The sequence below is a fragment of the Ranitomeya variabilis genome, chromosome 3, assembly GCF_051348905.1.
Source record: "Ranitomeya variabilis isolate aRanVar5 chromosome 3, aRanVar5.hap1, whole genome shotgun sequence".
NCBI classification, from domain to species: Eukaryota; Metazoa; Chordata; class Amphibia; order Anura; family Dendrobatidae; genus Ranitomeya; species Ranitomeya variabilis.
This window is the reverse complement of record NC_135234.1, coordinates 662,183,513-662,199,058: the sequence shown is the minus strand read 5'-3', so window position 1 is coordinate 662,199,058 and position 15,546 is coordinate 662,183,513. Positions and strand designations below refer to the sequence as shown.

The 15,546-nt window shown below is 46.9% G+C and overlaps 1 protein-coding gene across 3 annotated transcripts in view; it reads right to left on the bottom strand.

Moving 5' to 3' along the window:
* The window catches only part of TMPRSS12 (transmembrane serine protease 12), a 72,522-nt gene extending 57,520 nt beyond the window's left edge, over positions 1–15,002 (bottom strand). The window contains exons 1-2 of one of the 3 annotated variants that reach the window (XM_077297846.1): positions 14,625–15,002; positions 4,705–4,900 (exon numbers count right to left, since the gene is read on the bottom strand). In XM_077297846.1, coding sequence (XP_077153961.1) covers positions 4,705–4,900; positions 14,625–14,799 — 371 coding nt within the window. In that variant the 5' untranslated portion in view covers positions 14,800–15,002. Of the gene's footprint in view, positions 1–4,704; positions 4,901–14,489 lie in introns of all 3 variants that reach the window. The other 2 variants (XM_077297844.1, XM_077297845.1) reach the window with 2 other exon arrangements.
* Positions 15,003–15,546: the final 544 nt, after the last annotated feature.

Below are 15,546 nucleotides of genomic sequence, written 5' to 3'. Positions count from 1 at the left end.
GAATATTATTAAAAAGTGAATTTATTTCAGTTCTTCAATTCAAAAAGTGAAAGTCATATATTATATAGAGTCATTACAAAGTGATCCATTTCAAATGTTTATTTCTGTTTATGTTGATGATTATGGCTTACAGCCAGTGAAAACACAAAAGTCATTAGCTCAGTATATTAGAATTAACAAAAAACACCTGCAAAGGCTTCCTAAGCATTTAAAAATGTCCCTTAGTCTGTTTCAATAGGTTCCACTATCCTGGGGAAGACTGCTGACTTGACAGATGTCCAGAAGGCAGTCAATGACACACTCCACAAGGAGGGTAAGCCACAAAAGGTAATTGCTAAAGACATATTAATGGAAAGTTGAGTGGAAGGAAAAAAGTGTGGTAGAAAACGGTGCACAAGCAACCGGGATAACCACAGCCTTGAAAGGATTGTTAAGAAAAGGCCATTCAAAAATTTGAGGGAGATTTACAAGGAGCTGACTGCTGCTGGAGTCATTATTTTAAGAGCCACCACACACAGATGTATCCAGGACATGGGCTACAAGTATCGCATTCCTTGTGTCAAGCCACTCATGACCAATAGACAACCCCAGAAGCGTCTAATCTGGGTCAAGGAGAAAAAGAACTGGACTGTTTCTCAGTGGTCCAAGGTGCTGTTTTCAGATTAAACTAAATTTTGCATTTAATTTGGAAATCAAGGTCCCAGAGTCTGGAGGAAGAGTGGAGAGGCACACGATCCAAGCTACTTGAGATCTAGCATGAATTTTCCACAATCAGTGATGGTTTTGGGATTCATGTCATCTGCTGGTCTAGGTCCACTGTGTTTTGTCAAGACCAAAGCCATCGCAGCCATCTACCAGGAAATTTTAGAGCACTTCATGCTTCCCTCTGCCGACAAGCTTTTTGGAGATGGAAATTTTATTCTCCAGCAGGACTTGGCATCTGTCCACACTGCCAAAAGTACCAATACCTGGTTTAACCCCTTATCGACCACCGATACGCCTTTTAAAGATGGCAGTTAAGGGTACTTAAACCACAGCGCCATTAATTAACGGCGCTGTGGAAAAAGTGTATACCGCCCCCCAGCATCGGATTTTCGTGATTCGGGTCGGTTTTTACCGACCCTCGAGTTGCGATCGCCGGTAATTAACCGCTTACCGGCGGTCGCAAAAAAAAAACCAAAAAAAGGGATTTGCCATTTAATTTCTCTGTCCTCCGATGTGATCGCACATCAGAGGAGAAATGGGGTCCCCAATCGCCCCCCGATACTCACCCATCTCCCCTGGTGCTCCTTGTGGTTCCCCATGGGCGCCGCCATCTTTTTCCGGCAAAAAATGGCGGGTGCATGTGCAGTGCGCCGGCCGGCCCGGCACACAGCAGATCTTTGGGGTCTCGGCTGCCGGGGGTAGCAGAGACCCCAAAGAACATGATCGGGGATGGTTTTTACCGACCCGTTTTGCGATTGCCAATAATTAACCGTTTACGGGCGACCGCAAAAAAAAAAAAGCGGTCATTCTCTGTCCTCTGATGTGGTCGCACTTCAGAGGACAAAGAAATAGGGGGATCGGGGACCCTGTTATACTTACCGGTGTCCCTGGGTCCTCCTGCTTCCTCTCCTGGCCGCCGGCTTCTTGCTTCGGTAAGAAAATGGCGGGCGCCGTGATCTGCCGGCCAGCAGAGGAATATTCTTCCTCTTGTTTTATTTTGGTCACTGTGAGATCCTATCACAGTGATCAAAATAAAAAAAATAGTAAATAACCCCCCCCCTTTATCACCCCCTTAGTTAGGAAAAAATAATAAAATAAAAAAGTATGTATTTCTATTTTCCAATTAGGGTTAGGGCTAGGGTTAGAGCTCGGGCTAAAGTTAGGGTTAGGGTTGGGGCTAAAGGTAGGGTTGGGGATAGGGTTAGGGTTGGGGCTAAAGTTAGGGTTGGTGCTAAAGTTAGGGTTAGAGTTGGGATTAGGGTTGGAATTAGGGTTAGGGTTGCCATTAGGGTTAGGTTTGGGATTAGGGTTAAGGTTAGGGTTGGGATTAGGGGTGTATTGGGATTAGGGTTGAGGTTAGGGTTGAGATTAGGATTAAGGGTGTGTTGGGCTTAGGGTTTTGATTAGGGTTAAGGTTAGGGTTGGGATTAAGGTTAGGGGTGTATTGGGATTAGGTTTGAGGTTAGGGTTGAGATTAGGATTAGGGGAGTGTTGGGTTTAGGGTTTTGATTAGGGTTATGCTTAAGGTTGGGGTTAGGGGTGTTTTGGGGTTAGGGTTGTGATTACGGTTATGGCTGTGATTAGGATTATGGATCGGGATGGGATTAGGGTTAGGGGTGTGTTGGGGTTAGGGTTGGAGTTAGAATTGGGGGTTTCAACTGTTTAGGTACATCAGATGGTCTCCAAACGAAACAGCCAATTTTGCGCTCAAAAAGTCAAATGGTGCTCCCTCCCTTCTGAGCTCTGCCGTGTGCCCAAACAGTGGTTTACCCCCACATGTGGGGCATCAGCGTACTAAGTACTAGTTGGACAACAACTTTTCCGCTGTTACCCTTGCAAAAATAAAAAAAATTTGGGGCTAAAAAATCATTTTTGTGGAAATTTTTATTTTCATTTTTACAGCTCTGTGTCAAACTTCTGAGAAGCACTTGGGCATTCAAAATGCTCAGCACATATATAGATAAGTTCCTTGGGGAGGTCTAGTTTCAAAAATGGGGTCACTTGTTTCTACTGTTTAGGTACATCAGGGGCTCTGCAAACGCAACATAACGCCCGCAGACCATTCTATCAAAGTCTGCATTGCAAAAAAGCGCTCCTTCCCTTCCGAGCTCTGCCATGCGCCCAAACAGTGGTCCACCCACATATGGGGTATCAGCGTACTTAGGATAAATTGCACAATAAATTTTGGGGTCGAATTTCTCCTGTTTCCCTTGGGAAAATAAAAAATTGGGGGCTAAAATAATAATTTTTGTGGAAAAAAAATAATTTTTATTTTCAGGACTCTGCATTATAAACTTCTGTGAAGCACTTGGGCGTTCAATGTGCTCAACACACATCTAGATAAGTTCCTTGAGGGGTCTAGTTTCCAAAATGGGGTCACTTGTGGGGGGTTTCAGGGGTACAACAGGGGCTCTGCAAACGCAACATAACGCCTGCAGACCATTTTATCAAAGTCTGCATTCCAAAACGGCGCTACTTCCCTTCCAAGCTCTGCCATGCGCCCAAACAATGGTCCCCCCCACATATTGGGTATCAGCATACTCAGGATAAATTGCACAATAAATTTTGGGGTCCAATTTCTTCTGTTACCCTTGTGAAAGTAAAAATTTGGGGGTGAAAAGATCATTTTTGTGGAAAAAATATGATTTTTTTTATTTTCATGGCTCTACATTATAAACTCCTGTGAAGCAGTTGGAGGTTCATAGTGCTCACTACACATCTAGATAAGCTCTTTGAGGGGTCTAGTTTCCAAAATGGGGTCACTTGTGGGGGTTTCAACTGTTTAGGTACATCAGGAGCTCTGCAAATGCAACATGACGCCCGCAGACCATTCCATCAAAGTCTGCATTTTAAAACGTCACTACTTCCCTTCCGAGCCCCGATGTGTGCCCAAACAGTGGTCCCCCCCACATATGGGGTATCAGCGTACTTAGGACAAACTGGACAACAAATTTTGGGGTCCAATTTCTCCTGTTACCCTTGAGAAAATAAAACATTGCGAGCTAATAAATCATTTTTGAGGGAAAAAAAAGGATTTTTTATTTTCACGGCTCTATGTTATAAATTTCTGCGAAGCACTTGGGGGTTCAAAGTGCTCACCACACATCTAGATAAGTTCGTTAATGGGTCTAGTTTCCAAAATGGGGTCACTTGTGGGGGGTTTCCACTGTTTAGGCACATCAGGGGCTCTCCAAACGCGACATGGCATCCGATTTCAATTCCAGCCAATTCTGCTTTGAAAAAGTCAAACGGCACTCCTTCACTTCCAAGCTCTGCCATGCGCCCAAACTGTGGTTTACCCCCACATATGGGATATCGCCATAATCATCAACATTAACAGAAATAAACACTTGAAATAGATCACTGTTTGTAATGACCCTATATATGAGTTTCACTATTTGTATTGAAGAACTGAGATAAATTAACTTTTTGATGATATTCTAATTTAGTGAGAAGCACTTGTATTTGTGTCCAGTTTTACAGTATGATTTTAGATAACAACAGTATTTATTCAGTGTGGGACATTTTGAGTGCTGAGAACAAGTGCAAAGTGTGTAGCCACAATCCCTAATGGATGCTGCCTGATTATAAGATTCACCTGGTTAAGTACTGACATGTGAGCTGGCGACCTGGGGGGTTTTAGGATACCATTCAGACTGTCAGTATTGAGCATTCCTAGTTCTGTTTTTTTTTTTCATTTGTTACTTTCTACATTCTTTGTGGACTTTCAGCTTCAATATAGAACCAGCTCCACAGAGAATAAAAATACAGACTATATAAATGTAATATTTTGGTCTTTTATTTTGAATTTTTCTTAAAGATTTTTGGAACCTTTTTTTAGTGTGCTTCGATAAGGCAGATTATTAAACCACAATAAAGTTATGTGCCAAAAACACAAAGTATCTAGTCCTGCCCTGAACATGGAAAAGAACTAAACAATATCCCCACCTCAATGTCAGACAGACTTGTACGATTATGGGACTTTATAATAATACATACCGTTTATCTATGAAGCAGTGGGCAGCAGTCATCACCCATATCCTGTTGATAACAGATCCTCCACATAAGTGTCTATAGCCAAATCCAAAATTGAAGTATTGAAGACTGACCTGCCATGGCCAGGCACCTGGAAGTGCATCATGGCCTCCTACAATGCGGGACCCAATTGACTCTGACAGTGGACCCTTACCACAATCTGAAGGCATAAGAAGTTATCAGAAGGGTATTACCAGATTAAAGGGGTTCTATCAGCTTCTTAAATGGGTAAAATTGCAAAAGTGCTTGTTAAAAACAGGTAACTTTGCAATTTACCTCTTGTTAAAAATACTCTCCATTTGTACGAGTAGGAATTTATATTTTATAGTTTACAATTCAATGCCTAATTATCAGCCACCTCCGACTTCCTACGTAAGGAGCAAAGAGCTTGCATGCTCTGATATAGAGCCTTCCATGCTGCTCTTGAGCTGCATTCAGCTTCAGTGCCCCTGCGCTCCTTCGATGCTGCATAAGCAAAACTGTCTTGCAACACGGGAGAAGGCACAGTTAGGGCTAGCAGCTCAGCGAAGCCTCAGGTCTGACCTGTCAATCATCAGAAGCATGGGCGGACATACTGCCGGTTCAACCAGTGTGGCTGCACAGGGGCCTGGAGGGCCCCTGCAGGGCGGCTAATAATGAGGGCAATCTGGCCAGTTTATCCGGCCCCGAGGCTCCGGGGGGGCCCCTGGCCAGATTGCCCTCATGTGCGGCGGGCAGGGAGCAATCCCTGCAGCTCCGCTGCCTGCAAGAGAGGATGGCAGCGGAGTGGAGCTGCAAGGAATGGATCCGTCCTGCTTCCTGCCCGCACTTCCTGTCTCACACAGCAGCAGCTGAATGACATCATCATTCAGTGCTGCGGCTGTGCGAGACAGGAAGCTGCTGGCAATGGTGCGGCTTCAGGATACCGTGCGCAGAGGTGAGGTAAGGTGAGGTGTGTGTGTATGTATGTAGAGAGGTGAATGGTGCTGTGTGTGTAGGTGGAGAGGGCAATGATGGGGATGATGGGGCAGAATGCAATGATTGGGTTGACGGAGAGGGCAATGATGGGGGTGATGGGGCAGAAGGCAATGACTGGATTGACAGAGAGGGCACTGATGGGGGTGATGGGGCAGAAGGCAATGATTGGGTTGATGGAGAGGGCAATGATAGGGGTGGTGGGGGATAAAACAATGATGGGGTGGTGGGGGAGGTGGAAATGATGGAGGTGGTGAATGGGCAATAATGGGGTGGTGGGGAGGAGGAAATGATGGAGGTGGTGTAATGGGCAATGATGGGGTGGTGGAGGAAAAGACAATGATGGTGGTGGTGGAAAGGGCAATGATGGGGATGGTGGGGGAGGAGGAAATGATGGAGGTCGTGGAATGGGTAATGATGGGGGAGAAGACAAAGATGATGGCAGTGGAAAGGACGATGATGGGGTGGTGAGGAGACAATGATGGAGGTGGTGAAATGGGTAATGATGGGGTGGTGGGGAGGAAATGATGGAGGTCATGGAATGGGTAACAATGGGGTGGTGGGGGAGAAGACAATGATGATGGTGGTGGAAAGGACAATCATGGGGGTGGTGGGGAGGAGGCAATGATGGAGGTGGTGGAATGGGCAATAATGGGGTGGTGGGGAGAAAGCAATGATGGAGGTGGTGAAGAGGGCAATCATGGGGGTGGGGGAGAGGGCAATAATGGGATGCGGGGGAGGACAATGAGGGGTGTGGTGGATTGGAGGAAGGAGGATTTATAATGGATTTAGGAACAGGGGGAGGTGGAGGAAGACGCTATTAGCGATTTTTATGTCTAAGGCTACTTTCACACTAGCGTCGGACGACGCATGACGAATTGTCGTTGCGACGTACCGACGCTAGCAGTGAATGCGCCGCACAACGGGGGCAGCGGATGCTGTTTTTCAACGCATCCGCTGCCCCATTGTGAGGTGCGGGGAGGTGGGGGCAGAGTTCCGGCCGCGCATGCATGGTCGGAAAAGACGGGAACGACGCACCAAAAAACGTTACAAGCGACGTGTGGCAATGCGTCGCTAATGCAAGTCAATGGAGAAAAAACGCATCCTGCAAGCACTTTTGCAGGATGCGTTTTTCTACAAAACGACGAATAGCGACGTGCAGTGCACGACGCTAGTGTGAAAGTAGCCTAACACAGTCCCTTAGCATAAAGTGTACTCATTTATTATGTATAGCACAGTCCCTTAGTATATAGTGCACTCACTTATGTATAGCACAGTCCCTTAGTGTATAGTGTACTCACTTATTATGTATAACATCATCTTTAGTTACATAGTTTTGTTATGTATAACACCGTCCCTTATTACGTACCATCCTCTCTAGTTATATGATGCACTCCCTTATTATATAGCTTCCTCTGCTGTTATGTATAGTGCTGTCTCTTACATAGTTTATTCTTGTCATTTTTGTTATTCACAGAGCCCTCTTTTATTACATAGTCTCCTCTCAGATATAAAATGACTACTGATGGAGGAGCCTGTGACCAGACTACCAGTCCATCAGCTCATCCTTTAGAAAAGAAGCTTTCCCATGCTCCATCAGCCTTCATTGCATTATACAGCTAACAAGACAGGACGGTATGTAATAAAAAACAGGGCTCTATGAAATCCAATATGTAAGGGACGGTGCTGTACACAACAAGAGGCAGCACTGCATAATAAGGGACGGCAATATACATAATAAAGGAGACTATGTAATATATATGTAACTTTGTCGCCTTAAAAGGAGGGCCCAGACACATTTACTGCACAGGGGCCCCAAGCTGTCTGTGTCCGCCCCGATCAGAAGTATGATGCCCATGGCAGGAGACAGGGGGGTGAGCTGCTCCTGAAGTTGAGACAAACCCTTTATTATTTGAGCTTTATAAGATTAGCCAGTCAAAATAGTGCAAAGATTTAATCAAAAAGTTAACAGTAGTGAATAGAGCAGTGATCAAGCATTGGAACCACTGCTACATTGTGGGTCACTGTAGGACCCCCATTATTGTAATTGGTGGGGGTATCAGTAGTCAGACCCCAGCGATCAGCTATATAACTGGGTGGTAGAGGTGCTGAGACAACCATCCAGCACTAAGCAAGTATCGTGTGTGGATCTCAATGGCTAGAACAGACATTTGCCAGGTGTCAGACTCGGCATGCACTAGCGCCCCTCCACGTACGATGAATATGCTTCTGTGCTCCCATTAAAGAACCCTCTCCTATGCTGATTTTGTCTGTGTCCTCCCCCAGTGCTGCCTCCTGTCTGCTATACAATTTCATATGGAAATAATTTATTTGGACCAAGAAACAGTAAATTGATTCTTTGACAAGTAAGATTTGTCTCTGGTATCTAATAATGTAATGGTGTGAATCCTATCGCTCCTCGGGGAGCGGAGGTATCTCATCACACTGATATCCACTCTTATGTGGAGCACTCTAACATCATCCTCTGTTATGGGGGCACTCTGACACCATCCACTGTTGTGGGGGCACTCTGACACCATCCACTGTTGTGGGGGCACTCTGACACCATCTACTGTTATGAGGGCACTCTGACATAATCTGTTATGGGGCACTCTGACATCATCCACTGTTATGGGGGCACTCTGACATCATCCACTGTTATGGGGGCACTCTGACACCATCCACTGTTATGAGGGCACTCTGACAACATCCACTGTTATGAGGGCACTCTGACATAATCAGTTATTGGGCACTCTGACATCATCCACTGTTATGGGGGCACTCTGACATCATCCACTGTTATGGGGCACTCTGACATCATCCACTGTTATAGGGGCACTCTGACATATTCTGTTATGGCTCACTCTGCCATCATCCACTGTTATGGGGGCATTCTGACACCATCCACTGTTATGGGGGCACTCTGACAACATCTACGGATATGGGGGCATTCTGACACCATCTACTGTTATGAGGGCACTCTGACACATCCACTGTTATGGGGGCACTCTGACAATCTGTTATGCAGGCACTCTGACATCATCCACTGTTATGGGAGTATTCTGACATCAACCACTGTTATGGGGGAACTCTGACATCATCCACTGTTATGGGGGCACTCTGACATCATCTACTGATATGGGCCACTCTGATATCATCCACTGTTATGGGGGCACTCTGACATAATCTGTTATGTGGGCACTCTGACATCATCCACTGTTATGGGAGTATTCTGACACCATCCACTGTTATGGGGGCACTCTGACATAATCTGTTACCGGACACTCTGACATCATCCATTGTTATGGGGGCACTCTGACACCATTCACTGTCATGGGGGCACTCTGACATCATCTACTGATATGGGCACTCTGACACCATCCACTGTTATGGGGGCACTCTGACATCTACTGATATGGGGCACTCTGACGCCATCCACTGTTATGGGGCACTCTGACACCATCCACTGTTATGAGGGCACTCTGACATAATCTGTTTTGGGGCACTCTGACATCATCCACTGTTATGGGGGTACTCTAACACCAACCACTGTTATGGGTGTACTCTGACATAATCTGTTACGGGGCACTCTGACATCATCCACTGTTATGGGGGCACTCTGACATCATCTTCTGATATGGGGCATTCTGACACCATCCACTGTTATGGGGGCACTCTGACAACATCTACTGATATGGGGGCACTCCGACACATCCACTGTTATGGGGGCACTCTACAATCAGGAATTGGCCGCTTGGTGCACCTGTGCAAACAAATAGTCTGTATGTGGCGTGTTCACACAGGAATGCAAAGTATATGGCTCAAAGCCTATTAATGACGCCATGTAGCGGGCTCACCATAATGCATCCTGTGTGAACAGAGGCCACAGTGTACAGAGCCATCTAGGGCTTATCGGTATTATTGCACCTGTGTATTTGCCATCTTAACTTGGGTCCGCTGTACCTTGGTTAGTGCAATTGTTGGAGTATTCTGACATCAACAACTGTTATGGGGGAACTCTGACATCATCCACTGTTATGGGGGCACTCTGACATCATCCACTGTTATGGGGGCACTCTGACATAATCTGTTATGCGGGCACTCTGACATCATCCACTGTTATGGGAGTATTCTGACACCATCCACTGTTATGGGGGCACTCTGACATAATCTGTTACGGGACACTCTGACATCATCCATTGTTATGGGGGCACTCTGACACCATTCACTGTTATGGGGGCACTCTGACATCATCTACTGATACGGGCACTCTGACACCATCCACTGTTATGGGGCACTCTGACACCATCCACTGTTATGAGGGCACTCTGACATATTCTGTTTTGGGGCACTCTGACATCATCCACTGTTATGGGTGTACTCTGACATAATCTGTTACGGGGCACTCTGAGATCATCCACTGTTATGGGGGCACTCTGACATCATCTACTGATATGGTACATTCTGACACCATCCACTGTTATGGGGGCACTCTGACATCTACTGATATGGTGGCACTCTGACACATCCACTGTTATGGGGGCACTCTGACAATCTGATATGGGGCACTCTGACATTATCCACTGTTATGGGGGCACTCTGACCCCATCCACTGTTATGGGGGCACTCTGACACATCCACTGATATGGGGGCACTCTGACAATCTGATATGGGGCACTCTGACATTATCCACTGTTATGGGGGCACTCTGACCCCATCCACTGTTATGGGGGCACTCTGACACATCCACTGATATGGGGGCACTCTGACAATCTGTTATGGGGCACTCTGACATTATCCAGTTATGGGGGCACTCTGACCCCATCCACTGTTATGGGGGCACTCTGACATCATCCACTGTTATGGAGGTACTCTAACACCAACCACTGTTATGGGGGCACTCTGACATCTACTGATATGGTGGCACTCTGACACATCCACTGTTATGGGGGCACTCTGACAATCTGATATGGGGCACTCTGACATTATCCACTGTTATGGGGGCACTCTGACCCCATCCACTGTTATGGTGGCACTCTGACACATCCACTGTTATGGGGGCACTCTGACAATCTGATATGGGGCACTCTGACATTATCCACTGTTATGGGGGCACTCTGACCCCATCCACTGTTATGGGGGCACTCTGACATCATCCACTGTTATGGGGGTACTCTAACACCAACCACTGTTATGGGTGTACTTTGACATAATCTGTTACGGGTGTACTCTGACATAATCTGTTACGGGGCACGCTGACATCATCCACTGTTATGGGGGCACTCTGACATCATCTACTGATACGGGCACTCTGACACCATCCACTGTTATGGGGCACTCTGACACCATCCACTGTTATGAGGGCACTCTGACATATTCTGTTTTGGGGCACTCTGACATCATCCACTGTTATGGGTGTACTCTGACATAATCTGTTACGGGGCACTCTGAGATCATCCACTGTTATGGGGGCACTCTGACATCATCTACTGATATGGTACATTCTGACACCATCCACTGTTATGGGGGCACTCTGACATCTACTGATATGGTGGCACTCTGACACATCCACTGTTATGGGGGCACTCTGACAATCTGATATGGGGCACTCTGACATTATCCACTGTTATGGGGGCACTCTGACCCCATCCACTGTTATGGGGGCACTCTGACACATCCACTGATATGGGGGCACTCTGACAATCTGATATGGGGCACTCTGACATTATCCACTGTTATGGGGGCACTCTGACCCCATCCACTGTTATGGGGGCACTCTGACACATCCACTGATATGGGGGCACTCTGACAATCTGTTATGGGGCACTCTGACATTATCCAGTTATGGGGGCACTCTGACCCCATCCACTGTTATGGGGGCACTCTGACATCATCCACTGTTATGGAGGTACTCTAACACCAACCACTGTTATGGGGGCACTCTGACATCTACTGATATGGTGGCACTCTGACACATCCACTGTTATGGGGGCACTCTGACAATCTGATATGGGGCACTCTGACATTATCCACTGTTATGGGGGCACTCTGACCCCATCCACTGTTATGGTGGCACTCTGACACATCCACTGTTATGGGGGCACTCTGACAATCTGATATGGGGCACTCTGACATTATCCACTGTTATGGGGGCACTCTGACCCCATCCACTGTTATGGGGGCACTCTGACATCATCCACTGTTATGGGGGTACTCTAACACCAACCACTGTTATGGGTGTACTTTGACATAATCTGTTACGGGTGTACTCTGACATAATCTGTTACGGGGCACGCTGACATCATCCACTGTTATGGGGGCACTCTGACATCATCTACTGATACGGGCACTCTGACACCATCCACTGTTATGGGGCACTCTGACACCATCCACTGTTATGAGGGCACTCTGACATATTCTGTTTTGGGGCACTCTGACATCATCCACTGTTATGGGTGTACTCTGACATAATCTGTTACGGGGCACTCTGAGATCATCCACTGTTATGGGGGCACTCTGACATCATCTACTGATATGGTACATTCTGACACCATCCACTGTTATGGGGGCACTCTGACATCTACTGATATGGTGGCACTCTGACACATCCACTGTTATGGGGGCACTCTGACAATCTGATATGGGGCACTCTGACATTATCCACTGTTATGGGGGCACTCTGACCCCATCCACTGTTATGGGGGCACTCTGACACATCCACTGATATGGGGGCACTCTGACAATCTGATATGGGGCACTCTGACATTATCCACTGTTATGGGGGCACTCTGACCCCATCCACTGTTATGGGGGCACTCTGACACATCCACTGATATGGGGGCACTCTGACAATCTGTTATGGGGCACTCTGACATTATCCAGTTATGGGGGCACTCTGACCCCATCCACTGTTATGGGGGCACTCTGACATCATCCACTGTTATGGAGGTACTCTAACACCAACCACTGTTATGGGGGCACTCTGACATCTACTGATATGGTGGCACTCTGACACATCCACTGTTATGGGGGCACTCTGACAATCTGATATGGGGCACTCTGACATTATCCACTGTTATGGGGGCACTCTGACCCCATCCACTGTTATGGTGGCACTCTGACACATCCAGTTATGGGGGCACTCTGACAATCTGATATGGGGCACTCTGACATTATCCACTGTTATGGGGGCACTCTGACCCCATCCACTGTTATGGGGGCACTCTGACATCATCCACTGTTATGGGGGTACTCTAACACCAACCACTGTTATGGGTGTACTTTGACATAATCTGTTACGGGTGTACTCTGACATAATCTGTTACGGGGCACTCTGACATCATCCACTGTTATGGGGGCACTCTGACCCCATCCACTGTTATGGGGGCACTCTGACATAATCTACTGAAATGGGGCACTCTAACACCATCCACTGTTATGGGGGCACTCTGACAACAACTACTGATATGGGGGCACTCTGACACCATCCACTGTTATGAGGGCACTCTGACACATCCACTTTTATGGGGGCACTCTGACAATCTGTTATGGGGCACTCTGACATCATCCACTGTTATGAGGGCACTCTCACATCATCCACTGTTACCCATTATTACGGGGACACTCTGACATCATCCATTGTTATGGAGGCACTCTAACATCCACTGTTATTGGGGCACTGCTACATCTGCTGTTATGGAGTCACTCTCATATCTATTGTTATGTGGGCACTCTAAAGTCTTTTGCTATGAGAGCACCCAGACTTCCATAGTTATGGGGGAACTCTCATATCTGATGTTATCCAGTACACCCTTACATCGTGTGTTATGCAGACACTATGAAATCCACTGTCATGAGAGCACCCTCACAACCACTGTTACAACTCTTCTCTCACTCATATCCAATGTTGTGGAGGCACTCACATCCAATAATGTTATGGGGCACTCACATCCAATGTTATGGGGCACTCATATCCAATGCTATTGGGGCACTATCACATCCAATGTTATGTGGGCACTCATATTCAATATCGGGGCACTCATATTCAATGTTATGGGTTCACTCTCACATCCAATGTTATGGGGGCACTCATATTCAATGTTATGGGGGCACTCACATCCAATGTTATGGGGCACTCATATCCAATGTTATGGGGGCACTCATATTCAATATCGGGGCACTCATATTCAATGTTATGGGTTCACTCTCACATCCAATGTTATGGGGGCACTCATATTCAATGTTATGGGTTCACTCTCACATCCAATGTTATGGGGGCACTCACATCCAATGTTATGGGGGCACTCATATTCAATGTTATGGGGGCACTCACATCCAATGTTATGGGGCACTCATATCCAATGTTATGGGGGCACTCATATTCAATATCGGGGCACTCATATTCAATGTTATGGGTTCACTCTCACATCCAATGTTATGGGGGCAGTCATATTCAATGTTATGGGTTCACTCTCACATCCAATGTTATGGGGGCACTCATAGCCAATGTTATGGGGGCACTCACATCCAATGTTATGGGGGCACTCACATCCAATGTTATGGGGGCACTCATAGCCAATGTTATGGGGGCAGTCATAGCCAATGTTATGGGGGCATAAACACTATGTATGGCGGTACACTGTTCGGCGATGCCTGCATTTAGGGTCGGGTTAGTGTATAACTATTGTGTGCAGATAACCTGACCTGTGACTCTACATTGCCCACCGTGCTATATATACTCAGTAGGGTAAGGCGCAGAGCTGATGCTTGCTGTAGGTGACTGCTCCCACACCTACCAACTGCCTCATCTCCCAGAGCAACGGCCGCCCACAACAATAGCAGCGCTCCGCTCAGGACGGGGTCCATGTTATTGTCTCACAGGGAGCGCTACTCCGGACCAGCAGGCGGCGCCAGAGGAAAGCGAGTCGTACCCGCGTCTCCAGTGACGTCATTTAGCCCGTGGTTTAGAACAGACGTGTTCACAGTCTGTGAAGTCTGTAGTGTCGCTGTTCTCCTCAGCGCCCCCTGCCGGCAGTCCTCCTCAGGGCACAACACAACAGCTATTGCCCGCGAAGTGTTCTGTGACCAGGCGTTTACTGCAGCCATAGTGAATAAAGGAGCAGGACACGAGGGAGCCTTTATGTACAGCAGGGCCTAGTGCCGCGGGTGCAGCCCGGCAAGAGTCCCAAGAGCAGGGACCTGAGGTGCACTTGAGGCCTGTGGGTTGTTGCAGGGACAAAACATCTGAGCAATATGTACATGGAGAAAAGGTGGTCTCTGCCTCTGGGGGGAGTTTTCAGCCTCTTGTGCTTTACATTGGTGAAAATCGTTTTCTCAGGTTCGGCTTAGAGATGATAGTTTCCATTGAGGGACTATAGACTAAAGCGTACAATTAGCCACTATTCTTTCTGTATTAGCGTCACTGATGAGTCACATTATTGTCTTATCCGATATGTAATCGCAAAACTTGTCAGTAAAACTTCACTTTTAATGAGACAAAACCAAACTACAAAAATACAAAAGACCAAACCTGTTTCTTGTAAAAACACAGTAATGTATATAATATGGGGTAAGGCTAGGTTCACATTTGTGGTTGAGTCCACAGCATATCGTCCGCAACCGCAAATGCATGCAAAAACGCATACAAATGCATGATAATGCAGCGTTTTTTATCCGCATCAGCTTACGCATGACTGCAAAAAAACGCAGCGTTTGCATGTGTTTGCGTTTTTGCATGTGTTTGCTCTTTTTATGCGCATGCGTTCGATATGTTCAGGAGGGTGTGTCTCAATGGGCGAGTCTAAATACGTTCCTGGACATGCGCAGTCCGAAGTATGCAAGCACATCGAACGC